The 26,675-nt window shown below is 36.8% G+C and overlaps 1 protein-coding gene across 2 annotated transcripts; it reads left to right on the top strand.

The window, feature by feature from the left end:
- The first annotated feature begins 281 nt into the window (after nucleotides 1-281).
- NOP58 (NOP58 ribonucleoprotein) lies at nucleotides 282-26,675 on the top strand. Of its 2 annotated transcripts, XM_082658579.1 has the most exons (15): nucleotides 282-529; nucleotides 5,779-5,855; nucleotides 7,646-7,698; nucleotides 11,110-11,231; nucleotides 13,283-13,419; nucleotides 15,011-15,075; nucleotides 16,042-16,176; nucleotides 17,346-17,491; nucleotides 18,111-18,237; nucleotides 19,890-20,053; nucleotides 20,928-21,062; nucleotides 21,344-21,405; nucleotides 23,330-23,463; nucleotides 25,844-26,004; nucleotides 26,395-26,675. In XM_082658579.1, the coding sequence occupies exons 1-15, from the start codon at nucleotides 485-487 to the stop codon at nucleotides 26,443-26,445; spliced, it is 1,614 nt and encodes a 537-aa protein (XP_082514705.1). In that variant the 5' UTR covers nucleotides 282-484; the 3' UTR covers nucleotides 26,446-26,675. The 2 variants fall into 2 exon arrangements, with proteins under 2 accessions (XP_082514705.1, XP_082514706.1); XM_082658580.1 differs by lacking the exon at nucleotides 7,646-7,698.

The following is a 26,675-nucleotide window of genomic DNA, read 5'->3' as shown; positions in this document are numbered from 1 at the left end:
GCATTTTCCAAATTCCAAATGCTTAAGGAAAACAGATGAGACAGCTTCGCATTTCTCTCAAGGTAAAATACATCATATATGAGAGTTTAAAACAATTTAAAAAGCGCGATGGATTTCGCTTTCAGATTTCCGCGAGCCTAATCGTGTAAAATCACATTTTCTTCCCTAAGAACTCTCGCGATATTTTCGTGGTCCTCTGCGGCGGGAACAAAACGGAAGCCAAGGCGCACTATGCGGCACGTCATCTGGCGGAAGTGAGGTCGTAACCCAGAAGCCATGGAGAAAGAGAAGCGCGTTCACGCGTTCTGGTTGTAGTGGAGTGTGGAACGTTTAGGCAACGTGATCTGGTTCTTTGCGGGAAGGTGGGCGCTCTGGTGCTTGGCCAGCCGCGGCGTTGCGGGCCTTTGGGGGCCGCAGATTTGGTCTTTTTTCACTGATATAAGAGCTCGGCGGCGGGCGCGCAGTTCCCTGACCCGTCCTCACCATGTTGGTGCTGTTTGAAACGTCCGTCGGCTACGCCATCTTTAAGGTAGGTGGGAGATTGAGCCGTTGGAAGGGGAAGGCAGGTGTTGGGCAGGAGAGGAGACGGAAAGACGTAAGGAGAGAACGACGGTGCTCAGGATCGCGTGGGTGCCTTTTGTGTCCCCCTGCTGTGAAAGGAAGGGGGAAGGCTTTGGGCCTGGGAGGCGCATATTTCGGTGAACACGTGGCCGCGCCGTTTGGGGCTCTGGGTTCAGTAAGAGGATTTGCCCCGGTTAGGGAGGTGGACAGGAGCCGTATTCGAATTTTACAGGTTATGATAAGGAGTATGGGTTTTGTTCTGAGAGTTTTGAGGAATGATTGGAAGGTTTTAACAGAGGACTGACCTCACCTAACTTTGTCTTTTAATGCACTTGTTTTGCTCTGTGCAGAATAGATTACGAGGGATGGGGTGCAAGAACGGAAGGAGGATATTTTTGCATTAATCTAGACGAGATGAAGTTGCTTGGGTTAAGGCTGGCATGGAGGGAAGGAAATATCAGGAGAAAATTAGAAGGTAGAACTGACGGGATTGGCTGGTTGAAGAATGCGAGGTTTGGGTTTAAGTAAGTGGGTTTGTGGTGGTAGGGAAGGGAAGAGAAGGTTTAGGGATTTGGGGGCTGGGAATGGGGAGGATACTAAAGAGTTGCAGTTTGGGTTGTGTGAAGCTTTCGATGTCTGTTAGACGTGGAGATACAGTGGTCATTTCAAATTTGAAGCCCAGGGGGGAAATCTGAGCTGGATATAACCAACCTGAGTTTTGGGTTTTTTAATAGGGAAAGTTTGAAATTAACTTCAGGTTCATCAGCAAGGAAATAACTGAGCAGTGGGACATTCGTGTAATAGGGTGCTGTTGAGATGATAGGAAGCATCAGGTAAATTGAGTTCTATCTACGTATCGGACTCTTGGGTTCAACGAATATAGCAACGAAAAACAAATTTTTCATATGTACTGACAAGTCAAAAAATGCTAGGTAAACTATATATAGTGTGATTCTAGTTATAAATCAAACACCTGTGTGGTACGGGTGCAGAGAGTTGGAAGGGTACATACCAAAATGTTTATTTGAGAAAGGTTTTCATTTTATTTTCCAAGTTTCTCTTTGACATTTGAAAATATACTTCTATTTGCATGTTACATTAAATACTTGTTATTTTTAAGAAAACCAATGAGATAATTAAAATCCGAAAGCTGATTTTGCTTCTTTTTCCTCTCATTAGAGTTGTCTGAGATTGTAGTATTAGCAATTTTAAGGGACTTTATAAAAGGCTTTGGAGCCCGGAAATGGGTCTGTTAGACTTTCCCCAGCTTTTTGCAGTCTTTTCTAAATTATTATTATTTTTGTTTAATATTTATTTATTTGGTTGCAGCGGGTCTTAGTTACAGCAGGCACTCTCCTTAGTTGCGGCTCTCAGGCTCCTTAGTTGTGTCATGTGAACTCTTGGTTGCAGAATGCATGTGGGATCTAGTTCCCTGACCAGGGATTGCACCCCGGCCCCCTGCATTGGGAGTGCAGAGCCTTAACCACTGCACCACCAGGAAGGTCCCTCTAAATTCTTAGAGTTCTGCACATGCCCCCAAATTCTCTTAGCCAGAGTAGTCTGTCATATTTTGAATCAGCATCTGTGGATGAATTTCATCCAAATTGATGTTACGTATACTGTCCTGACCTGGATGCTAAGAGGGGAGGGGTGACTTTGCACTGTCCAGTGGTTGCTTCTAACAGTGGGGAGGAGTCGGTTTAGCAATTGTATGGTTTCTAGACCTGGGTCATAAAGTATAAAGTCATATGATTTATTGATTTCTACTAATAAAGAGTATTCTCCATAAAAATAAGTCTTGAGTATTCTGTTGCAGTTTTTAATGTTGTTTATCTGCAAGTTACTGTTCAACATTGTTAAAAATTGTGGTTTATGTTTTATGTAACCTAATATTAGAGAAATAACTAAAGACTTAAATATATTGAAATATTGCTTCATTTATAAATATTTGGAGTTAGTAGCTGTTATTGATTCTTCCTGAATAAAATAGGCATACAGAGTATTCCGGAATTAGTGATGGTTGCACAAGTTTGTGAAAATTACTGAAAAGTAAATTTTACACCTTAAAGGGGTGAATATCATAGTACGTGAAATATCTATGTGTGTGGAGATATGCAATACAAGGTTATTAGCTCCCTTTCCCGTAATCTTTCAAAATGCTGGGGTATAAAATTACCTTGGTTGCATAAAATTCATGCTTGAATAAGAATGCTTTAAGAAAGTTTTTCATACTTTTTTTAATCTCAGTTCACAGTGAGGAATACATTTTATATCATGACCCAGTATATGCATATCCATATATACACAGTGATTCAAAACGCATTTAAAACTTTCCAGAAAATGTTGCTTGTTAATAAAGTTATATATAAATGCAGAGACAGTACCTGAAAAGAACTATTATTATTATTTGTAGAATATTGCAGAAACTCAAGCCTGTGTCCCTTATGTCACATGGCACACAGAGTAAGACTAGACATTCCTCAGTCTTACTCATCCCAGACCTTTTGTAGCTGTGCTTCCCAGTATGGTAGCCACTAGCCACATACAGCTATTTAGCATTTGAAATGTAGCTAGTAAAGCTGTGGAGATGAATTTTAATTTTAATTCATTTAAATTCTTAGTAGTCATGTTGTACAGTGCTGCTGTGTAGCATAGTGTTGTGTGTTCCTTTATTTCTCAAGGGCTCGAGGAAGAGCTTTTTATGTGAATACCAAAGTTCCTGTATAACATGATTACTAAGCAATAAGTTTTTCCAGCTTTATTGTGTATAACTTACATACTATATAACTCACTTTTTGTAAATGTAAATAGGTACATATAGTACTTATTATAGTAAAACTAGCAAACAATATAACAGTGGTGCTAAAGATTTTAGTGGTGACAATAGCTAAATTATTCATTCCATCTTAATCCAAAATGATAAAACTTAAAATGGATTTGCATATTAATGTTTCAGATTTCCTTGTCTGAAAATGAATGATTAAAAATTTGAGATAGATGTGTAACAGAAAATGTAGCAATTATTTCTAATTCTGTTTTTGTTCAGACTTTATTAGTAATGTTCTTTTCAGTATGTTATGCATGACTGGGAACATAAAGTAGCCAAGGTTTTGTTTGCCATAACAAAGTCCTTGGAGACCTTTCAGTGGTCATGAATTAACATGATTTCATTACATTTCCTTTGTTGCTTTAACTTGAAATAATATCTCTTTAATATGCCAATTTTGTTATCCAAATGTTATCTTCAAATATACTTGCTTTTCAACTAGAAAAAAATGTGAATTTTACTCATGAGTCATATCCCCTATTTGGTACTTATCCTGTCAACAATCATTGAACTTTAGGTATGGTTAACTGCATACTGAGTAAACTACTACTAAAAATCACTACTATTCTGTGAATTTCCTTTAACAAAAAAATACCTTTGAATTAAAGTTTCAGTGCATTCATGAGATTTGATGGAATGTCTTTGTATTCTAAAGTTTTCATGACATACAAAATAGAAATGTTAGTGGTTTGTAATTTTTTAATACAAAACCGTGTGCTTTGCAATTGTTTACTGCTTCATTACTGTGATTCCTGTTTTTCCAGTTCTGTAAATATATTTGATTCAGCTGTGTGTGGGATTAAATTTAAACAACACAATAAATCCTTAAAGTCATCTTGCCACTCTCATCTGACAGAAAATACAGGTGTTGTGCAAAATCGTATTTCTTCATGTTTCATCATGGAAATATGTACTAGGCTATAACTGGGTAATAAGTCTTACCATGTAAATATTCTGTGGTACTGTGGATTTGGTGAAATGTGGCTTGTCGGTAAAGTATAATTTTTAGTTGATCAGCAGCCTTTTTCCACAAGATATGTATAATATCTATAATACTATATTTCATCAAGTATAATACACTGTTATTTTACACTGCTAGTTAAACTGACCTGCCATCAATTGTAAGACATCCCAATTTCAAGGATGTTAAATATGGGGGGAAATGGATTTTAGGATTGATCCTACCCTAGCCTATACTTGGGCAGCTGATTTATCACACAGTATTGGTGAGGGTGTAGGAAAATAAGAACTTTTATTCACTCTTGATTTAAGTGAAAGTAATAGAAGCTTTTGAAGGCATTTTGATAATACATATGTCAACATGCGTTTCTTATATGATCATTTAACTCCACTTCCAATAATTTGTCCTAAGAAATACAACATGTATACATACAAAACTATGTATATTTATGAATAAGGGCATAAATGATGGTATATTCATGCAATGTGATTCTTGTTAAAACCTAGAATTATGTCCACAATATGTTAAGTGTTAACTGTATAGCACGATTCCTAAAAGTACGCATTAATAAAATGCAGCATAGACAGTCAAAAAGTCTTGAAGAATATATACCTAAATGTTAATGGCTGTGTTTCATAGATAAAAGTACCCCTTTTTTCCCTTGACATGTTAAAATTTCTTACATAAGGATGTGTCTTAGAACTAATGGTATCTTAGTTTTAGAGAAATCCGTAATTCTTGTCAGGATGTTCATAGCAATAAATAACAATTTTTTTAAGTATTTATTTATTTATTTTTGGCTACATGGGGTCTTCGTTGCTGGGCACAGGCCTTCTCTAGTCGCGGCAAGCGGGAGCTACTCTTCGTTGCTGTGCGCGGGCTTCCCACTGCAGTGGCTTCTCGTTGTGGAGCATGGGCTCTAGGCACGCGGGCTTCAGTAGTTGTGGCGCGCTGACTCTAGAGCGCAGGCTCAGTAGTTGTGGCGCAGGGGCTTAGTTGCTCCACGGCATGTGGGATCTTCCCAGACCAGGGCTTGAACCTGTGTCCCCTGCATTGGCAGGCGGATTCTTAACCACCGCGCCACCAGGAAAGTCCCTAAAGAACAAATTTTATTCCGTAGAAAGTAGGCAAATAAATTCTTTTGATCTGTGAATATGACAGCCTTTGTGAAGGGGTTAGGGAGCTCCTTAAAAATAGAAAGTTTTAAACAAATACCCAGCTAGATCTAAACTCCATCCAGTTACTCATTGGGCTGCTTGATTTATTAGTTTGACCAAAAATTTATGCAGGGTAAGAAAACTGGTTATTTCAGAGAGAAAAATAGCTCCCACCACCCTCATTTTGCATGTACAATTGTACTTGAAGGGTATAGCTGTATATGCCTAAGCTGTGCAATTTAAAGAAAATTATTTTAAATATTTATTTACAGGTTTTGAATGAAAAGAAACTTCAAGAGGTTGATAGTTTGTGGAAAGAATTTGAAACTCCAGAGAAAGCAAATAAAATGTAAGTCATCTTGAAACTAAGAACTTAGCAGTTAACATTTAGAGGTTTTTGTTTTTGTTTGTTTTGTGTGTTTGTACCCCCCCTTCATGTAATATATCCATAACTTTTTGTTTTGAACTCATTTCAGGAATAATATTGGTATGAGCCCAATTATTAGATTCCTTATTTGGAGCATAGGCCATCTCAGCTAATTTGTATTAATTGCAGATGAGGTTGGACAGCACCCAAAAAAACACTATTTTTGTAAGATATTTGAAAGCGTAAATTGATTGTGAATTAAGTATAAATTTCTGTTTAAAGTAATAACTGTCAAAAGCATGGGCTGCTAATTGATTTAACTTATAATTTCTCTAAGTTAGTGATATTTAGGTGTTTTTGAACTTAATTCATAGTTTATTTATTCTTTATGACCTGTATTTCCTAACTCCCTCTGGCGTAGTAAAATAACTAGCTAGTAAATACTGGAAAGGCGTACCTTTGTTCCCCAAGGTCTCTGGACAGGAATATAGAATATAACCTTGATGCCCATTCTAAGAAAGGAGTGGTGGGAGAGAGAGCTGGCTTTTCCTCAAGGTAGAGTCATGAAGGCTATTTCACCATCTGTGAATCACCCTGTGAAATATCCTATTTGGTGAGTGTGGTCCTAGGAAGGAGCCGACTGATCTCTTGATTATGTCCTTGGATGCCAAAGGGCATTTCATAATTCATCTGTTCGTGCTAATAAAAACTCACTAGAATAGAAGGAAACTACTCAAGCTTGCTAAAGAGTGTTGAACCCCAAGAGATGTCATACTAAATAATTAGGAAAACATGGTATACTGGAAAACCATGCTTCAGAGTAATATGTATAACGTGATTGCATTTTGCAAGTGTTGCTGTACACCTATATATGCATTTATGCAAATATACAGAGATATGAACAAATGCCACTTCAGATGAGTGGAAATGGGGTTAGGTGGGATAAGGTGAAATAATTGCTTTTTTCTTACCTCTTTCTATTGTTAAGTGTGCATTTAAGGTACCACCAGGGTGTTCCCTGACGAGGTGAGAAAACCTTGCTTGAGATAACATTATTTTAGACACAGTGGAAGACTAGTTTTCCTTTTTAAAGGGCTATATGCTTTAGTTTTCTGAGTTAACTTGATTCATTGTTGTCGATGATGTATCCTTTTTGAACCTGAATTTACGTGATCTAAATCAAATATTCGTCACTACCACTGAGACAACAATGGATTAACTGTATGTGTTTGTTTTGATATAAAATAATGTTGCCCTGCACATAAGTGAGTAGGGAGGAAGGCGGTAAAGTAAGGGTAACAGGAATTAGATCTAACAATTAGTTATTTTTTAATGGAACCTGTACTGGATGCGCAAATCAATGTCATGAGATTTCTGACGTAAGAGGGACCCTTACACCTTTTCTTAAGCCACTTCTGTGCTGTATAGTAAAAGGCATTTGTGTCTAACTTTAAGCAGCAGAGGTTATGTTGAAGCTTCAACATCTTTCCTGTCGTTTAGATGTGGCAGCAAACGTCTTTTCTGTTGTTCCAAGTTTCCTTCAAAACCTACAACCTCTATAATAGTTCAGACATTACTAGCCTGACATTTAGAGAAATTGGTCATTTTATTGGTCATTTTAGAAGAATATCTAACTTTACACCAATGCCCAATGGCAGGAAAGTTTTTTATTGGTGTATGCTTTGGAAACAGTCCAACACCTCTTCTCCTAAATATGTGGCTTTTGCACAATCAGTGTGCCCCCATAACATTTTTTTTTCCCTTAATTCTAGAGTAAAGCTGAAACATTTTGAGAAATTTCAGGATACAGCAGAGGCATTGGCAGGTAAAGTCAAAGACTGGCTCTTTTGGTTTTTTAGATATTGGTGATTTGTCATCCTCATTAAAAGATTGTTTGCTTCAGTTGCCTGAGTTAACCCTATTCAATGTTGTCAATGATGCATTCTTTTTGGAACTGAATTTAAGTGATCTAACTCAAATTCGTCACTACCACTGAGACAACATTGAGTTAGCTTTTTTCACTATAGGGCTGGTTTTTTCCCTACATGTGATGAGAGGTGAGAAGTGGTTAAATTGATCTCCCTGTGGAAACCAACAGCATAATGCTGAAGCACAATTCAGTAAAAGCTGTTCTGCAAGGGATCAAGGTAATGTGGTCAAGTACACTGCTCTCTGATCATTTTAATCCAAGGGTAAAGTTGAGAATAGCCAGGATTTAGAGTTGGAATAATAATAAAACAGCTCTCCAGGTATATACATTTTTAGTTTAAAAAAGCACAGTATTATTAGAAGATTTAAGAAAACTAGTAGAGGGGTATGTGTGTGTGTGTGTGTATGTGGTGTTTGTTTTGTTTATTACACAAACTACAGAAATGCATAAGAGTTTACCTGAAGGGGGCATGATTTTTTTATGATTTAGAAGAATGGATGGCTGTTATATCCTTCAGCTAGTCCTAGGGATGAGACAACAGACATGAGTAGGGTTTACTGACTAGGCTTGGCTTCAGTAGGCACTTGGTCTCATAATGTTCTTTTAATGCTAGGGAAAACAACATCAGATATAAAACTCTAATCATGAATTTTCAGTTGCTTAAATTCTGTATCTCAGATCAGCCAACTACTTAGTGGTATAATTTGAAAATGAAGGACCATAAGGAAGAATGTGGCTTAAAATTAAGCCATAAGATTCATTTGACTGAACCAAGTAATTTTGTTCACCAGCCACAGGAGAAGGGTATAGTTCTCTTATATAGTGAAAATTAAGAATCTTATTTAAAAAAAATAATAATAAAATAAAATAAAAAAAGAATCTTATTAAATATGTTGGAATATTAATGGGCCACCCCAACCTTGGCAGAGGGGTGAGCTGAAGGAGGAGCCAACGAGGCCAATTTTCAAATTTTTAAAAATAGTTCTAGGGCTGCACACATCCAGTAATTGAAGTCTTATAGAGCCATAAAGCATAAATATGGTAATTTTTGCCTGGAAAATTTTTAAAAGATAGTTCTGTATATTACAGCTTTAAAAATAAATATGGGTAGAATTTTGGTAATATCCCAGGCAAGATTGTGTTAGCTATTCTCCAACTCTGGGGAGCATTATTCATATAGATTGATTTGAGTAGCTCCTCTTGGAGTTGGAAAGTGCTGCAGCTCTGATCTCAAGTGGCCCTTTTGGGAGGGGGCAGGTATTCCTTAAAATAATGTAAGATAAATGGAGAAAATAGCATGCTGGGTAAGAATTTAAAGTCAACCCCACACACACTCAATCTAAATTCCATGAGGGCAGAGACTGTGTTGTTCACCATCAAATCCCTAGCACAAAAATATTTTTGGGTAAATGAATGAAGGTAGTGAGCTCTGTCAGGAATCTAGTCATAGAAATCTACAATGCCTTTTCCCATCAGTTTTCACCAGAAAGTTGAACATCATCTTATTATTATTAAGAGAACAGAGTCCTTCCTGAAAATTAACTTCCCTCTCTCAGTTATAAGGCAGTTTTGACATGACAGAACTAGAACTAAGTGGTTGTAGATGTCAGGGAATACATTTAAAACCTGTAGCCTAGGGCTTCCCTGGTGGCGCAGTGATTGAGAGTCCGCCTGCCGATGCAGGGGACATGGGTTCGTGCCCCAGTCCAGGAAGATCCCACGTGCTGAGGAGCGGCTGGGCCCGTGAGCCATGGCCGCTGAGCCTGCACGTCTGGAGCCTGTGCTCCGCTGCGGGAGAGGCCACAACGGTGAGAGGCCCGTGTACCGCAAAAAAAAAAAAAAAAACCTGTAGCCTAAGAATGAGTCCAGAGTGTGTCAACTTATAGTGGTCTCAGTAGCTAAAATGTGCCATTTGCATAGCAAGGTTTATTTTTACTCTTGGTTAGACTTGTAAGTTTCACATCTTACAAACAGCCACAGTAAAGTTTGGAGCCAGCCTAAATTTGGATGAAGGGGGAAGACTGCTGAGGGATGCTGAATAGTGGCTAATAGAGAAGAGGAGAGATTCAGCTTCCCCTTATCCCTGTCACCATCTCTGTATACCATCTTTTTAAAATACATATAATGAAGAGTGATTAACAGGGAACTTAAATGTTTGTGAATGTTAGAGTGGATCTAGAGTAGAAATTTTTTTACTTTTAAGAAATCTTAAAGGAGAACACTAGGTTAAAGTGTGAGTAAATGATAGGAAAGATTGAGAGCTAGAAGCAGGACATTGAATAAAATATTTTAATTAGAAAAGATTAAACACTTGTAAGGAAAATACAGTTATTAGAGAAATGTATATTAGAAAGGAGTCAATGTTTTACAATATGTAAATTGTTAGAACTCAACAAAAGTAGCTTGAATCTTAGCTTCTTAGAGTGTAGAGACCTCTTTAAGATCTGTGTGGTTTTTGTCCTCACCTTTGATCTTCCAGATAGCAGATGAAATGCACTTGAAATTCAAATGATTGGGAATTTGAATTCCCAAGGAGGAAAGAGCAAGTACCTGGCTGATTAAGCACAAACTGCTGCCTGACCTTAGAAATTGTGACAGACTTCCTGCCAGGCATACTTTAAGTTCAGCCAAAACCCAGACAACTAGAAGAGGTATTAGTATTAATTAGTCCATATGGGTCTAAAGGATCTAAGTATAGGTCTAAAGAAGGGTGAGAGTTACAAAGTAGCACATTTAGAGCTTGCCAGAAATGAAAACAGCCTCCAACTCAAATTGGCTGCCTTCAGTAGTAAGTTCTCAATCGCTGGAGGTTTATAATTTAGAGGCCTGTTGACACATCTGGATCAAGGATTAGCAAAAGTAAGACCTCCACTCGGACATACTTAAACTGTGGCAGAACCTTCAAAATGAATACACTCCTTTTTACCGGTCTTGACACGGTTTTTATGGTATTTCACAATCAGGCCAGTCGGTCTGTAGTGACACAGGAGAGTGAATCAGTTTATCATTCCAAAACAGATTGTTTCTAACAACTTACAATTCTGAGTTCAGAAGGATTGTGTGACCATAGAGAAAGGAATGCTGGATCTGGTTTAACTCCTGGTTCTGGAGTGGAAATGAGGGTGGGAAGATCAGATGAGATTGTGAAATGTGTAACGTTTATCATTTCACTTCAGAAGTAATATTAAATTCAGCTCTTCTGTAAATAAGTGGGTTTTTTTCGTTTATTTATAAAATTTAAATAAAATCTTAAGCTCTTACGGTTAAAGTTTTGGGTTAACTCTTTTGTTTTTCTTCCTAAAAAAGCATTCACAGCTCTGATGGAGGGCAAAATCAATAAGCAGCTGAAGAAAGTTCTGAAGAAAATAGTTAAAGAAGCCCATGAACCCCTGGCTGTAGCTGATGCTAAACTAGGAGGCGTCATAAAGGTAGAGTTATAATTTCCTTTTATGCCTGCTGATCAGAGCTCACCGTACAGCATAAAGACTACCAAGCCTAGCCTTTGCAGTGAGTTGTTTATCATAAGTTCTCAGATTTGAATACTTGATCTTTTTCCCCTACGCTACATAATAATTGGTTTCCAATATGATTATCAAAACTAAGGTTATATAAGTGATGCCCCAAAATGATAACACTTTATGTATATCCTGGCATATTTTTGTTTAGTGACATTTTTTTCCCTTTCAACATAAATCACATTTCTTTTTTATTGTATGTGTTTATTAGAAAACTTTAGTAGGGAGTAGAATTGCTAAGGTTAAACATAAAGTGAGAATGGAAAGAAAGGCTGGATATGTAGGCTCCCAAACATGCAAGGCAGAAAATTTTAGAGGCCAGTTGCGATACTTTGTATGTATGTATGTATTTTTGGCTGCATTGGGTCTTTGTTGCTGCGAGCCGGGGCTACTCTTCGTTGCAGTGCATGGGCTTCTCTTGTTGAGGAACACAGGCTCTTGGCGCGTGGGCTTTAGTAGCTGGAGCACGCAGGCTCAGTTGCGATGCACGGGCTTAGTTGCTCTGTGGCATGTGGGATCTTCCTGGACCAGGGCTCGAACCTGTGTGCCCTGCTTTGGCAGGCAGATTCTTAACCACTGCACCACCAGGGAAATCCCAGTTGCGATACTTTGATTTTCAATAGTTACAGTAGGTATTACAGTGCAACTTCATGAACATACCTCTCATTCTTTTTCTTTTTTTTCTTTTTTTCTCTGGTACACCGGCCTCTCACTGTTGTGGCCTCTGCCGTTGCGGAGCACAGGCCCCGGATGCGCAGGCTCAGCGGCCATGGCTCACGGGCCTAGCCGCTCCGCGGCATGTGGGATCTTCCCGGACCGGGGCACGAACCCATGTCCCCTGCATCGGCAGGTGGACTCTCAACCACTGCGCCACCAGGGAAGCCCTTTCTTTTTTTTTTTTTTTTTAATTGAAGTATAGTTGATTTACAGTCCTCATTCTTGAAGTAAGGATCAATTCTAGGTGTTTGGAGGTAGGAAAGTGCTGAAGAGATTAGAGGGTTTTTTTTTCTTTTGAGGTAGGATTGTGAATTAAATAAGATTGTTAGGATAGATTATTTCTAATACCGTCAGGTAATTAAGTTTTCAGTGATATCAATTTCTATCTTCATCCTTTGAAGTGCGCACAAGTCTTAGTTTATATTTTTCTGTTAAAACGTTAAATTTTAGCATAATAAGCATACAGAAAGGCACATGGGACAGCAAATTGCTGGCTGGTGGGATTATGAATATCTTTAATTTTTTCTTCTCAGTTCCTCCTTTTGAAAAACTTAAACACTGGTTGTCTCTTGTATGCATACTAAATATTTGTTTCTTTAAATGTGATGCAACATACACAATTTTGCATGCTTGTCATTTGCATTTGATGCAATAGAACTGTAAATTTGTATAGAGTTAGCAAATACACTGCAAAGTGAAAAAAATGAAGGCGTCCAGAACAGATTCATCCTGTTTGCCTGGGGTGTGTAAAAACTTAAATTTTATAAAGATTTATGTATATGTGTACACATATACGTTAACATTAGTATAGATTTGGAAGTACTTCGGGGATCCTAACAGTAGGGAAAGGGCCTAAGGCCAGAACTTGTGCTTTTCATTCAGTCCCCTTCCCTATAGTACTATTGATTAAAATCTTCTGTATGTATTACCTTTATAATTTTTATAAGAGGCTAAATAATGTAAGGTAGTAAAAGATCCCTCAACCCAACAAAAAGAACAAAATTACTAGGTTAAATTGTATTTATCTATTTATGGCTTTGATTCATGTAGACAGGCTGCCTTTCTGGAAGCTTATACCAATTTTGACCTCTACCAATAGTATATTCAAGTGTTCTTCCCACAAACACGAGAAACTGCTTTTATGAAACTGAGAAATGTATACATTTAAATCAATGGTATTTTAGTATTTAAATAATTTTAGGAAAAGTTTAGTTCTTTATTTGATACAAATGTTCTTGTTCTTATAGGAAAAGCTGAATCTCAGTTGTATCCATAGTCCTCTTGTTAACGAACTTATGAGGGGAATCCGTTCACAGATGGATGGATTAATCCCTGGGGTAGAACCACGTGAAATGGCAGCCATGTGTCTTGGGTTGGCACACAGGTGAGATTTACTGGAAAATAGTCTTATTATTTTTATTTAATAAACAGTTATATAGCACAGTTCAAGGTATGTTACAAATACTATCTTAATCCTCAAGAATCTTATGAGGAAGGTAGTAATAGTATCCTCATTTAACAAATGAGGAAATTGATGCCCAAAGTCCATATAGCTGGTAAGTGATGAAGCCATAATTTGAACCCAGGCAGTTTGGCTCCATTGTCTGGGCTCTAAACCTGATGATAGGCATTCTCTACCTCTCTAGTATTAGATGCCACAATTCTTGGGCTTTCTTTTCTCTTTTACATCTTCTAAATCATTTGCTACCATTCCATCTACTTGCCATCTCCCTGAATTTTCTCATCTGGTAATGACCTCCTCTTCTGCGTTGTGTGTGGGGCTTGTTTTTTTGAGTTTTTTCTTGAGTTTTTATGAGGCAAAGGAAAACATTAACCTGTGATGTTTAGCCAGAGGTCCATTAGACCAGGAATTTCTGCTATACTGTGATATATATAATCCTGAAAAGCTTGGCATTCTTTGAAATTGCACTACAATAATTGGGTTTGTGAAATAAAAATAGGATTAAGGGTAAACCACTCAAAACCTAAGTATCTTTGTAACCCTAAAAAAATTAACAGTTGAAAAGACATGTTTGGGACTTCCCTGGTGGTCCAGTGGTAAAGAATGCGTCCTGCAATGCAGGGGACTCGGGTTTGATCTGTGGTCAGGGAACTAAGATCTCATGCCGCAGGGCAACTAAGCCCAGTGTGCCGCAACTAATAACCAGCACAGCCAAAAAATAAAGGACATGTTAAATTTATATTACAGAAATACTACAGTAAACAAAGGTCTGGACCTTTGAACAAATAAAATATGAACATAGATTAATGAAAGGGTTAAAGCTGAGTTACAGAAATGAGCAAAATGCACAAAAGTCAGGAAAAACTTTGTAATAAACATTTCTAAGAGAGAACAAATAGCTAAACTGAGTTAGGGTCCAAGTTTAAGATTAATTGGCATTGTGCACAGCAGTAGTTCTCAATCAAGGGCAATCAGATACCCCTCAGAAGACATTTGGCAATTGGGGTGAGGCCAGGGATGTTGCTACACATCTGACAGTGCACAGAATAGACCCCACAACAAAGAATAATCAGGCCCACAGTGTTAATAGTGCAAAGATTAAGAAACCCTTATGTATAATATTGTTCCTACATGGCTTTCGTCTTTTCAGGTGTTACAGTGCTGTACTTATTTTTTTTTCCAGTGGCATAAAGCATTAAATATGCTGCAAAAATCGTATGTGAACCAGTATGGTTTGAGCTACACAGCATTATCCTATTTATCATTCATAAATTAATTCATGTTTCAGAAATGTAGGTTATAGCAGGACAGATGTATTCGTTTTCTTTTTAAATGTGTATTTTTAGATCTTAAGTATTGTATTCTTATTTAGCTGATGTTTCCCATGCATGAAAAAGGTAAACAGTGTAGCTCCAGGATAGGGATTCTGGTAAAAGTCTTTTTAAGATGTTAATTAAATGCTTTTCCTAAATGCTTTTTTTTAGTGATTTATATTTTTCCCCCTTCTCCCCAGCTTGTCCCGATACAGATTGAAATTTAGTGCTGATAAAGTGGATACAATGATTGTTCAGGCAATTTGTAAGTATAGTGCATGTGAGGACTAATCTGTTTGTCTCTTCGTTGTGGGTTTTTCCTACTGTTAAAATTGTATCTTTTATAATTGTTGAGGAAGAAAAGGGAGTTGAGCTAGAACTTTTAGTAAGTAAAGTAAATTGAAAAATGCAGAGAAGAAGAAAGGAAAAACTATAATTTGACTAGTTGGATAATATGGATTACACTATTAATGTAAACTGATTGATTTCTCTTTCTCCATGAAAAATCATAAAACCATAAGTGGGATCTGTGTTGTGTTTTATTTTGCTTTTTTCACTTGTAGTTGTATATAATAGGTCATTCTCCCATGTCATTGGATGATTTTTGGACATCAAAGTCTTAACGATTTCCAATTTAAAAAATCCCTTTAAACAGCGATAGTATTTGTAGGTGTATATACCCAAAGAACTGGAAGCAGGTACTCAGATACTTATGCAGCTATGTTCATAGTAGCATTATTCACAGTAGCCAAAAGGTGGAAACAACCCAAATACCCATTAACACAGATGAATGGATAAACAAAATGTGACATATACATACAATGGAATATTATTCGTCCTTAAGAAGTTCTAATACATGCTACAACATAGATGAATTTTAAACGTTATGCTAGGTGAAATAAGCCCCAGGCAAGAAGACAGATATTGTGTGATTCCACTTATGAGGTACTTAGAATAGGCAAATTCATAGAGACAGAGAGTAGAAGAGATTACCGGGGCTGGGGAGGTGGGGACGAGGAGTTATTATTTCATGGGTACAGAGTTTCAGTTTGGGTTGATGGAAGAGTTCTGTAAATGGATACTGGTGGTGGTTGCACAGCATTCTGAATGAATTTGAGTCACTGAAATGTACACTTGACAATGGTTAAAATGGTAAATTTATATTTCATCACAAGTTTTTTTAAAAATCCTTTTAAGTTCCTATATTCTTTTTCATTTTAATCTACTGCAGCCCTGTTAGATGACTTAGATAAAGAACTAAACAACTACATTATGCGGTGTAGAGAATGGTATGGCTGGCATTTCCCTGAATTAGGAAAAATTATTTCGGATAATTTGACATACTGCAAGTGTTTACAGAAAGTTGGTAAGTAATTTGATCCTTTAAGGCATTGAAAATAGCGATTTATTTTTATTTATTCATTTCATTGTGACTCATTTAAAACATGAGTTACAGTGGGTTTTTTTCTTTTTCTTAAACTTCCAAGATATTTTTATGTCTTGCAGGTTTGGGGAGTGTAGCCATATTAATATCTGTTAGAGTTCAGGAACAAAATTAACTTTGATTTCGATGGCCTGTGCAGCAGAGAACATGATTCTCTAATTTGGTTTTTCTTTTTTTAAAAAAAATATATATTATTATTTATTTATTTATTTATTTTTGGCTGCGTTGGGTCCTTGTTGCTGCGCAACAAGGCTTTCTTTTAGTTGCGCTGAGTGGGGGCTACTCTTTGCAGTGCTCAGGCTTCTCATTTCGGTGGCTTCTCTTGTTGCGAGCACAGGCTCTAGGCACATGGGCTTCAGTAGTTGTGGCACTTGTGCTCAGTAGTTGTGGCTTGCGGGCTCTAGAGTGCAGGCTCAGTAGTTGTGGCACACAGGCTTAGTTGCACCAAGGCATGTGGGATCTTCCCAGACCAGGGCTCGAACCCGTGTCCCCTGCATTGGCAGGCAGACTCCTAACCACTGTGCCACCAGGGAGCCCCTAATTTGGTTTTTCTGGAAATGGTTTCTTATGGTTAACGTGTCTCAGTGAAATTACCATTAATAAGGACAACTGTGGACTGGGGGTATCCTGCAATATATTAATAATAATTAATATTAAAAATAGTATTGCTATCTGTACTGTTAGTGTTAAATTGTATACTATTAGTACAGCAATATTAGTAGAAGAACGTGAGGATTGTTAATAAATATGAGTTACTTGGCTCATATTATATTATCATATTACTACCCCTAAGAATTCATGGCCCTAGTTTCAGTATAACCTTAGCTACAAATTGTCTATCACAGTATTGTAAGTCCTGTTTCATGGTGTATTTTGTTTTTTTTGTTATCTGTAGTATTTTGTAGGGAGGTGGTGGGGAGAAAAATCAAGCCTTTATATGAGGAAAGTTACTAGGTCAGACTTGTTCGCTTTTTGTTTTGTTTAGGCATCCTTTTCATTGGCTTATCTCTACTTTTTTTTTGACTGTTTGGTGGATTTTATATAATTTGTTGAAGAGTGATTCTCCCTCCTACTCTGCAAACATTCCATAGGCGATAGGAAGAATTATGCCTCGGCCACACTTTCTGAATTATTGCCAGAAGAGGTTGAAGCAGAAGTGAAAGCAGCTGCAGAGATATCTATGGGAACGGAGGTTTCAGAAGAAGATATTTGCAACATTCTGCATCTCTGCACTCAGGTAAACTATACACATAGGGAAACTAGTTGTGGTGGTACCAGCTCTGTAATTTCTGATGGCAATGATGATTTTTTAATGTATTGCTCACCTGATAAATAAATATGAGGGTGTTCAGTCACTACCTCATCTGATGCCATCTTGATTTATACTTAGAGGGGGAGATATATACTAAAATGAAGTTAAGAGTACTGTCTAATTCATTTATATTGTTCGCATTATCTGAATAATAAATCCATTAAAAAGGCAGAGAAGTATAGCTTCAATTATTTAATTCTAACTTTTATGTTTGTAGCCTGTATTTTTTCTCCCTCTCATTTGAAGATAGCTATACGAGAATCACAGGGGATGACAGAAATGTCTAGCCCTTGGAGTTTTTTAAAATAACAGTAATATTGATTAGCATTATTTTTAGGCAGTGTATTAGCTTGTTTCCATACATTATCTTATAAGATCTTCACAACAGCCCTTTTGTAGGAAACTGAGGTAAGAAATGGTTAATTTTCCCACGGTTGTACAACTGCTCTATGATAATTTGGGACTCCGATGTTTTAGACATGTGAATTTTATACTATTTTTACTCTTGTCATTTATGACTTATTCATTTTGTTCCCTACACCAGGTGATTGAAATCTCCGAATATAGAACCCAGCTCTATGAATATCTGCAAAATAGAATGATGGCCATTGCACCCAACGTTACAGTCATGGTTGGTGAATTAGTTGGAGCACGGCTTATTGCTCATGCAGGTGATGATTTTAATGTAATTTGTAAACATGGGTATTGAGAGTTGAGTTGTTTTCTAGGTAGGATTTTTTTCTTCTTTTATCTTTAAACTATACTTATTAAAGTAATTCTAGGTAATAAATAGAAGTAAATGGTATATTTGTGAGGACTAAGGCCCAGGTGTTCAATGATGATTTTATTTGTATGCCTGATTTCCTTTCGGATAATGAAGGCATCTTTAGTCACTGCCTCTTCTGAGACACTTGTGATTCCTTGTCAAAAGTTTGTTATGGTTAATTAGAACAATCAGATGAATGCAGGAGGATGAAATCAGTTAGTATAGGCTTACCTCGTTTTATTGCACTTCACAAATACTGCCTTTTTAAAAAATTCACAGTTTGTGGCAGCCCTGTGTAGAGCAAGTCCATTGGCATCATTTTTCCAACACCATTTGCTCACTTCATGTCTGTGTGCCACATTTTGGTGATTCCCACAATAATTCAAACTTTTTCCATTCTTAAATTTGTTAACGTTGATCTTTGATCAGTGATCTTTGATGTCACTGCTACAACTTCCTGAAGGCGAGTGTATGTTTGTTGAATTTTAAACACGTATCTAGTCGTTGAGCAACTGCATTAAAATTGATGTTTTCTAGGGAAATCCTTGATGGTCCAGTCGTTAGGACTCCACGCTTCCACTGCTGGGGGCCTGGGTTCAATCCCTGGTCAGGGGACTAAGGTACCACAAGCCGCGTGGCCAGGCCAAAAAAAAAGAGAAAGAGATTTTTTTTTTAAATTGTTTTCTGACAGAAAATCAGTGCAGCACGTCTAACAAAGCATCAACTTTAATACCTAATTATTGTGCTTATATCTCCTCGTCCATATTTTTTTTTTTTTTTTGGTTGCGTTGGGTCTTCATTGCTGCCTGCGGGGTTTCTCTAGTTGCGGTGAGCGGGGGCTACTCTTTGTTGCGGTGCATGGGCTTCTCATTGCGGTGGCTTTTCTTGTGGAGCACAGGCTCTAGGCGTGCGGGCTTCAGTAGTTGTGGCGCACGGGCTTCATTGCTCCGCGGCATGTGGGATCTTCCCGGACCAGGGCTCGAACCCATGTCCCCTGCCTTGGCAGGTGGATTGTTAACCACTGTGCCACGAGGGAAGTCCTCCTCATCCATATCTTAAACGAGGGGTAAATAAAGTGTAAGAAGTTTATCACATAGATCTACTGAGATGTCCTAATACTAAATTTTCACTTTATTTATCTGTATGTTTTTTCATATCTATAGTAGTAGGATATCTGATGTCTAAAATAAATCTCAGAAAAATAGGGGCTAGATGGGGTGGTGTCTGTGAATACATGTGTTTTTATCTCTCCCATGGTATGCTAATGAAATGTGAAATAGTAATACCATCTCTTCAGGCAAATAAGTAAAATTGAACAAGTAACCTTCAACTTGTCATAGACATTTATCACAGACCTCTGCTTGTGGTGTTAATGGATGAATCACAAATGCTGAGATATCAGGAATTTGGGGTAATTCCAGACTATAGAATCCTGTATTATATCAGATTTTTATTTACTCTGATGGCTATAATATTAAGACTATAGGTCTTTTTAATATATGGAACTTTCAAATACTTGCAAGTACATTCCTGGTAACTACTTCTTTTCTTTTGAAGGTTCTCTTTTGAATTTGGCCAAACATGCAGCTTCTACAGTTCAGATTCTTGGAGCAGAAAAGGCACTCTTCAGAGCCCTCAAGTCTAGACGAGATACCCCTAAGTATGGTCTCATTTATCATGCTTCACTTGTAGGCCAGACAAGTCCCAAACACAAAGGAAAGGTCAGTTACAGTTTTCCTGGAGTAGGCCTTTTTTTCCTCCAAACCATTTTCCTCCTACTGTTTCTTTTTCATCAAATAGAGAGTGGTGAATTCTTTAAATAAACACTTATGTACACTGAAAGAAAAGGTTAGAAGAAAGTGTTATTGCTTGCTGTTACTATTTTTCTAGACTCTACCCATTGGTGGGGACAGGGAAGGCACATCAAAAGTTTTCTGTGTGGCAGGAAACCAATTTAACATCAATATTTATGACCTATAAAAAAATAATAGCATACACTGTGCTAACACTTGATAGGACTTTAGTGAATCCTCTTAATAGCCCTATGAGTTGTAGGTGTCTATTTTACAGAGGAGGAAACTGAGGCTTAAAGTACTTTCAAGCTTTTTACAGGATACATAGTTTAACAGGAATTGAAATGTTATAAAATTCAGAGCAGAGTGATGAGAGAGATAAAGGGTTCAGTAAAATAAAATGTTAGTTAAGCTTGTGGGGGCTGGGGGCTATACTTAATCTGGATGATCCCATGGTGTAGGACTAATGTCACATAGTAGAAACTAAAGGAAGATGGAAGAATGGTTTGAGCTAGTTTTAGACATAAGCTACTACAATATCTTTTCATCCAACAAAATAATGGTGGTTGTGTATATAACCAGTTAGCCATCATACTGTGGCAAAGATTCAAATAGAAGATAAGTGGCTTGAGTTGTATCGTTTACAATACTTTTGTAACTCCTGATATTTCAAAAATCCTAGAGTGAATTGTAGAGTCAATGATTCATCTGTAGTGTTCTCATGAATAAATTATTGAGAGAATTTTTTATATCTCATCTTGGAGTATAGTTTGAATGCCTCTAACTTCAAGTTCTCTATTAGATTTCTCGGATGCTGGCAGCCAAAACTGCTTTGGCCATCCGGTATGATGCTTTTGGTGAAGATTCCAGTTCTGCGATGGGAGTTGAGAACAGAGCCAAATTAGAGGCCAGGTTGAGAACCTTGGAAGATAGAGGGGTAAGAATCACACCCTGCATATTGCAGAAGTGTTACCTGTCAAAAGTTAATAAACCATGAGTAGTTTATGTACTTTTTTTTTTTTTTTTTTAGTTTATGTACTTTTTCATTTCATTTGCTAACCAGTTTTACTCTTATGATACATTTTAGTATGTCTAATATATTCTTTTTCTGCCTGCTGTTAACAGTTTACCTAATATATACTAAGAATTGACATACTACCATATATATTATAAAGAGATTATGCCTTAGAAAACTATTAATGATTTTTCTTTTCTTAGATACGGAAAATAAGTGGAACAGGAAAGGCATTAGCAAAAGCAGAAAAGTATGAACATAAAAGGTGAGTGAGTACATTTGGGAGAGCATGAATGAACAATTTTTGCTTATTTAAATGTTAATTGTTGACAGTTTTTTTGTTGTTGTTTAAAACAACTAAGTATCCCAATTTATTTCTTTGCCATTTACAGTTTTCCATATTCACGTCTAGGTTTTTTTTTTGGTTTTTGGTTTTTGGGGTTTTTTTTGCGGTATGCGGGCCTCTCACTGTTGTGGCCTCTCGCGTTGTGGAGCACAGGCTCCGGATGCACAGGCTCAGCGGCCATGGCTCACAGACCCAGCTGCTCCGCGGCATGTGGGATCCTCCCAGACCGGGGCACGAAACTGTGTTCCCTGCATTGGCAGGCGGACTCTCAACCACTGTGCCACCAGGCAAGCCCCACGTCTAGTTTTTAATCATATACACATTTTTACGTTGTTGCAATAAGTACACATAATATATTTGTTTTGGCCTTTTTCCTTAATATTTAATTTACTCATTTCCAGATATTGATAATAAATATTTTTCCTTCATAGTTCCTATATAGTATAACATTTATCGAAACCAAAGTCCATTCAGAGTTAAGCCACAGGGAAACCTGTTTTTTTTAAAAAACGAGTCAAAAGACAAAGGAAAATTCTAAAAGTGGCTAAGAGGCATGATAAGTATTCAGACCTCACTATGAAATTACAAAAGATACTTGTGGGGAGAGGTGTTTTTGTTACTATTTGAGATAATGTTCAATACTGATGAGGTTGCAATGATAGAAACAGAATGTGGAAAAGAGATTGACGGTGTATGTCAGCCTTAAAAACATTTCTAGTCATTAATCCATAAACTGTGCTTTTAGGACTTCTTACAGTCCTTCAGTAAAATCTTATAAGTGGGCAGGGAAAGCAATATAGTAACATCTCATTATAAATATGTATTTAGATATATGTTTTAGTATACACATTCATAAAAATTGTTCTCCTTTATTCTGGAAAGAAACCAAATGTATTCAGTTACGGGCATTAATTAACATTTACTTTTATATTGTGAATTTTCTAAGATCTCTACAATGACCATGTATTTTGTAATTTTTAAAGCCTAATTTGTTGTGTTTAGTTGAAAAAAATGTGGATCTTTGTTTTGGGGCTTTGTTTTTGTTTTTCTTTTTTTTTTTTTTTTTACAGAAAGTCAAAAGTTTAATAACACATATATCTGGGAGAGATCCAGGAGAACCTAGTCACTACTTTGTTTCTTAAATTATAAATGTTTTTAACCTATAAAAGTTAACAGCCGTGAGCCTGTAAGATAGCTTAATAGAACATTCCTTAGCTTGTTTTGAACAATGTTTTAATGTTCCCATGCCATTATGCTTATGACTTTAAACACATGTGCTTAAAGCACCAATTATGAGGTTTAGTTCACATTTTTGGCACGCAGTACTTTAATTTTTTTCTACTTTGTTAGAACAAAAGCAAACATTTGGGTTTCAAGGAATCTTTATCCATATATATCCCTTCTTGTTCCTCTGCTGCTTGGAATCTTGTGATGGAGTATTCTGTATTAAATTTGATTTAGGGTTTTTGTTTTGTTTTTCATTGTGTTCTAAAACTCGAATTGGTTCAGTTTTTACTTTCTAGTGTAATCATTTGGTATAAAGAGATTTCCTCCATTTTTTCCCCTATGCTGATTGACTATTTTTCTATACTATAGTCACTACATTGATTACTAAAACAATTCATTTAGCTCACCACTTCTCTTGAAGTGTGAAGTGTGACCTACTGTTGACACCTCTTTACCTTTTGGAGACTTTTTCATAAACTGCCCTAAAGCCACTAAAATGAAACAGCATTGTATGTTTGTGTAAGTATTACCTAATGACGTTTCCTTTTAAATCTCTTTAGAATTATTTGATTACTGATATTTGTAGGGATTTTATAAAATTCTATGGCTCTTTCAGTGAAGTGAAGACTTACGATCCTTCTGGTGACTCAACACTGCCAACCTATTCTAAAAAGCGCAAGATTGAACAGGTAGACAAAGAGGATGAAGTGGTTGAAAAGAAGGCCAAAAAAGCCAAGGTTAAAATTAAAGGTTGGTTTGAATTTTTTTTAATGTCATTTATACTCTTATTCCTTAAGAAGTACAGACTTCATAAATCTTGGGAAAGTACATACCATTGAACTTTATTGCGAAACCATCCATGTTGAAAGCTAATGGTGTTTTAATAAACCATCGTGTTCTCTGGGAATAGTTAGGATATTGTTAAATTTATCATGTTTCATAGAGGAATGTGAGAAGTGCCTCTTTGAATATGTAGGATTATACTAAGTGTACTAAAACTTTAGTTTCTACCATGTGAACTATTTTGAGAATCAGCTTAAAATGGAAAAAAAAGGGTATGTGGTTTCTAAATTAGTTGTTGAAATCTTTCTGTTATGTATATAGTAGAACACAGAATTGATGCAGCACTACTTTTCGTCATTGTTTCTGTTACATGGAAAGGACTAGAGTAGTAACTGGGTAGCCTGCCAACAGAGTGATAATATTTAATAGGTGCTCACCAGTGAACTAGGCTCTCTTGCAAAGTTGATAACTGAACTCCCCCATTTATTAGCTGCACCTGTGTTGAGTTGCCTACCAGCTGGTCTAGCAAGAAAGGCATTAAAGCAATGACTGATATAATTTTTGGTTTCTAAGTAGCGTAGTGGTCAAAAGTACTATCAGCAAATGTGGACTCCTGCTCTGGGTGAAGAAAATATAAACAAGTTATTTATTTAAGTGATTCTATTTCCTTACTGAACAATAAGGAGATCCCTAAACCCATCAGTAACATTTGAAACACTCAACTCCAGATTTGTATCTTTACTCATATATTCATTAAGCTTTTCAAACTTAACATTCCTGGACCCTTACCACTCCCAACCTGTGGCTCCATAATATTCTCCATCTTAGAAATGGCAGTTCTAGTTGCTTTGGCCTTTAACACTGACTCTTTTTATAACCCAAGTCTATTTTGGCAGGAAATCCTCTTAATTCTACTTTTTTTTAAAAAAAAGGAAAAAAAAATTTTTGTTTGGTTACGCCACATCTTAGTTGTGGCAGGTGGGCTCCTTAGTTGTGGCATGCGAACTCTTAGTTGCGGCACACATGTGGGATCTAGTTCCCCAGCCAGGGATCAAACCCGAGCCCCTCTGCATTGGGAGCACAGAGTCTTAACAACTGTGCCACCAGGGAAGTCCTTTAATTCTATTTTGGAAGTGTATCTAGAACTGAACCACTTATACCCATCTCTGTTATTCTTAATGTAGTAGCTACAGTGGCACCCCCATTAGCTCTCTGACCTAATTCTACTCCTTGCTCACTCTGCTCCAGCCACATTGGATTCCTTGCTCTTCCATGAACCTGCCAACCCCCCTTCTTTCCTAAAATAACCTTAGCATTTGCTCTTCTCTTTACCTGAATATTTTCCCTCAATATAGGTGCATAATTCACTCCCTTCACTCTTTTATTTTATTTTTATTTCTTTTTAATTCCTTGGCCACACGTCATGTGGGATCCTAGTTCCTCTACCAGGGTTTGAACCCCTGCCCCCTGCAGTGGAAGCATGGAGTCTTAACCACTGGACCGCCAGGGAAGTCCCCTCCCTTCCCTCTTTTAGGTATCTGCCTGACTATCCTGTCTAAAATGTCCACATGTATTGCCCTCCTCAGTGTTCCTCTTCTTTATCCTTAAGACTGTTTACTATGTAAAATATTTTATAGCATATCTTTTTTTCTTTTTTGGTCTCCATTCTACTACTAAAGTAAAAGATTCATAAAAGCAGGAATTTTTGTCTGTGTTGTACCTTGCTGTATCTCTAGTTGTCTAGAACAAGCCCTGGCGTATAGTAGGTACTAAGTAAGTATTTGATCAGTGAATTTCTAATGATAGCAACCAATTATTAAGTCCTCATTCTAATGTGCCAAGCATTCATGCTAAGCATTTTGCATAAATTTTCATGTGTTAAATCATTAAATCCTAGAAATTGTCCAGTGAGATAGACATTACTAAATTTTATAAGGATGAGGAAGTTGAGTTTATAAAGGTTATTAAATGACTTACTCAGGGTTTCAACAGGTTGGATAAACCCAAGTCTCCTAACTCCAAACTCTTATTAATCATTTCTAATATAATTGACTAGTCTTCCCAAAAAAGTGGGTTTGGTAATCAGATGATTTGTTTTAATCCTGATCTCTCTATATAGCTACATGATCATGAGAAATTTACTTCTCTGAGTTTTCTATCATTTATAAAGTTAGTAGTAGCATACTAGGTAGATATTTGAAGGACCTTTGCAATTATAAAATTATGTAATAAACATTGGATAGTTGACCTGAATGACAGGAAAAAACTAAGACTCTCAAAGGGGTTTTGAGGGAGAGAAGTCTGATACAATGTTAATTGTAGTATCTTTACACTTAACCTTATTCAGTTGAAGAAGAGGAGGAAGTAGTAGAAGTAGAAGAAGATGTAGTAGAAGTGGTGGAAGAACAGGAGACATCTGTGAAGAAAAAGAAGAAAAAGGACAAAAAGAAACACATTAAAGAAGAACCGCTTTCTGAAGGAGAACCATGCACCAGCACAGCAATTGCTGTATGTTTGTTTTTAATTACCAATACTTTATTGACATGGGCAGGGTTTCTATATTTTATTCTACTCTGTATATTAGAAATGAACAGGTAGTTTTTAAAAAATGGTTTCATTGATGAGGAAGTACAACAACCTTGTTGTGTTTATATTATAAAGGGCCATTTCCTAAACCTAGAACCTTATTGCAAAATGGGTTTTGTTTAAGGGTGGAAGAGAACATCATTTGGTACAGGTGATAAAGGTGGTTTTATATTTTTAGATTTTAGTCTTTGCTCCAAACTTGTTTTCCAGGGAAATAGAATAGACCTAATTTGCTTTTTATGAGGAAAAGCTGTTTTTAATCACTCATACATTTACAGGTCTTTCAAAAGCATTCTTGTTGGTTCTTTTCAGAGTCCAGAGAAAAAGAAGAAAAAGAAAAAAAAAAGAGTTAATGAGGACTAATGGAAGGAACCATTCTTTCAAAGATTTCTTAATTGAATCACCTGGATACATCATGTTTAAGATTCAGTCAGAAATACACCAGAGATGCTCTCTAAAATAATCAATGGGAGGTTGGATGAAACAAAATGATTAATCATCAATAGCATTTCATACCTATTTGTGTCTCAACATCACATCAACTGTGTTAATTTTATTATATCATTATTTCTTAGAATATTTGTTATACAAAT

Source organism: Grampus griseus (assembly GCF_964374135.1).
Source record: "Grampus griseus genome assembly, chromosome: 7".
In the NCBI taxonomy this organism is placed as follows: Eukaryota; Metazoa; Chordata; class Mammalia; order Artiodactyla; family Delphinidae; genus Grampus; species Grampus griseus.
This window is presented reverse-complemented; position numbering and strand designations above follow the sequence as displayed.

Bases quoted from the DNA above. Each gene is read 5' to 3' on its own strand.
- NOP58 (XM_082658579.1), top strand. From the start codon at position 485: ATGTTGGTGCTGTTTGAAACGTCCGTCGGCTACGCCATCTTTAAG. The intron at 15,076-16,041 runs GTAAGTATAGTG...AATCTACTGCAG, and splicing joins AATGATTGTTCAGGCAATTT to CCCTGTTAGATGACTTAGAT. The intron at 21,063-21,343 runs GTAAGAATCACA...TTCTTTTCTTAG, and splicing joins GAACCTTGGAAGATAGAGGG to ATACGGAAAATAAGTGGAAC.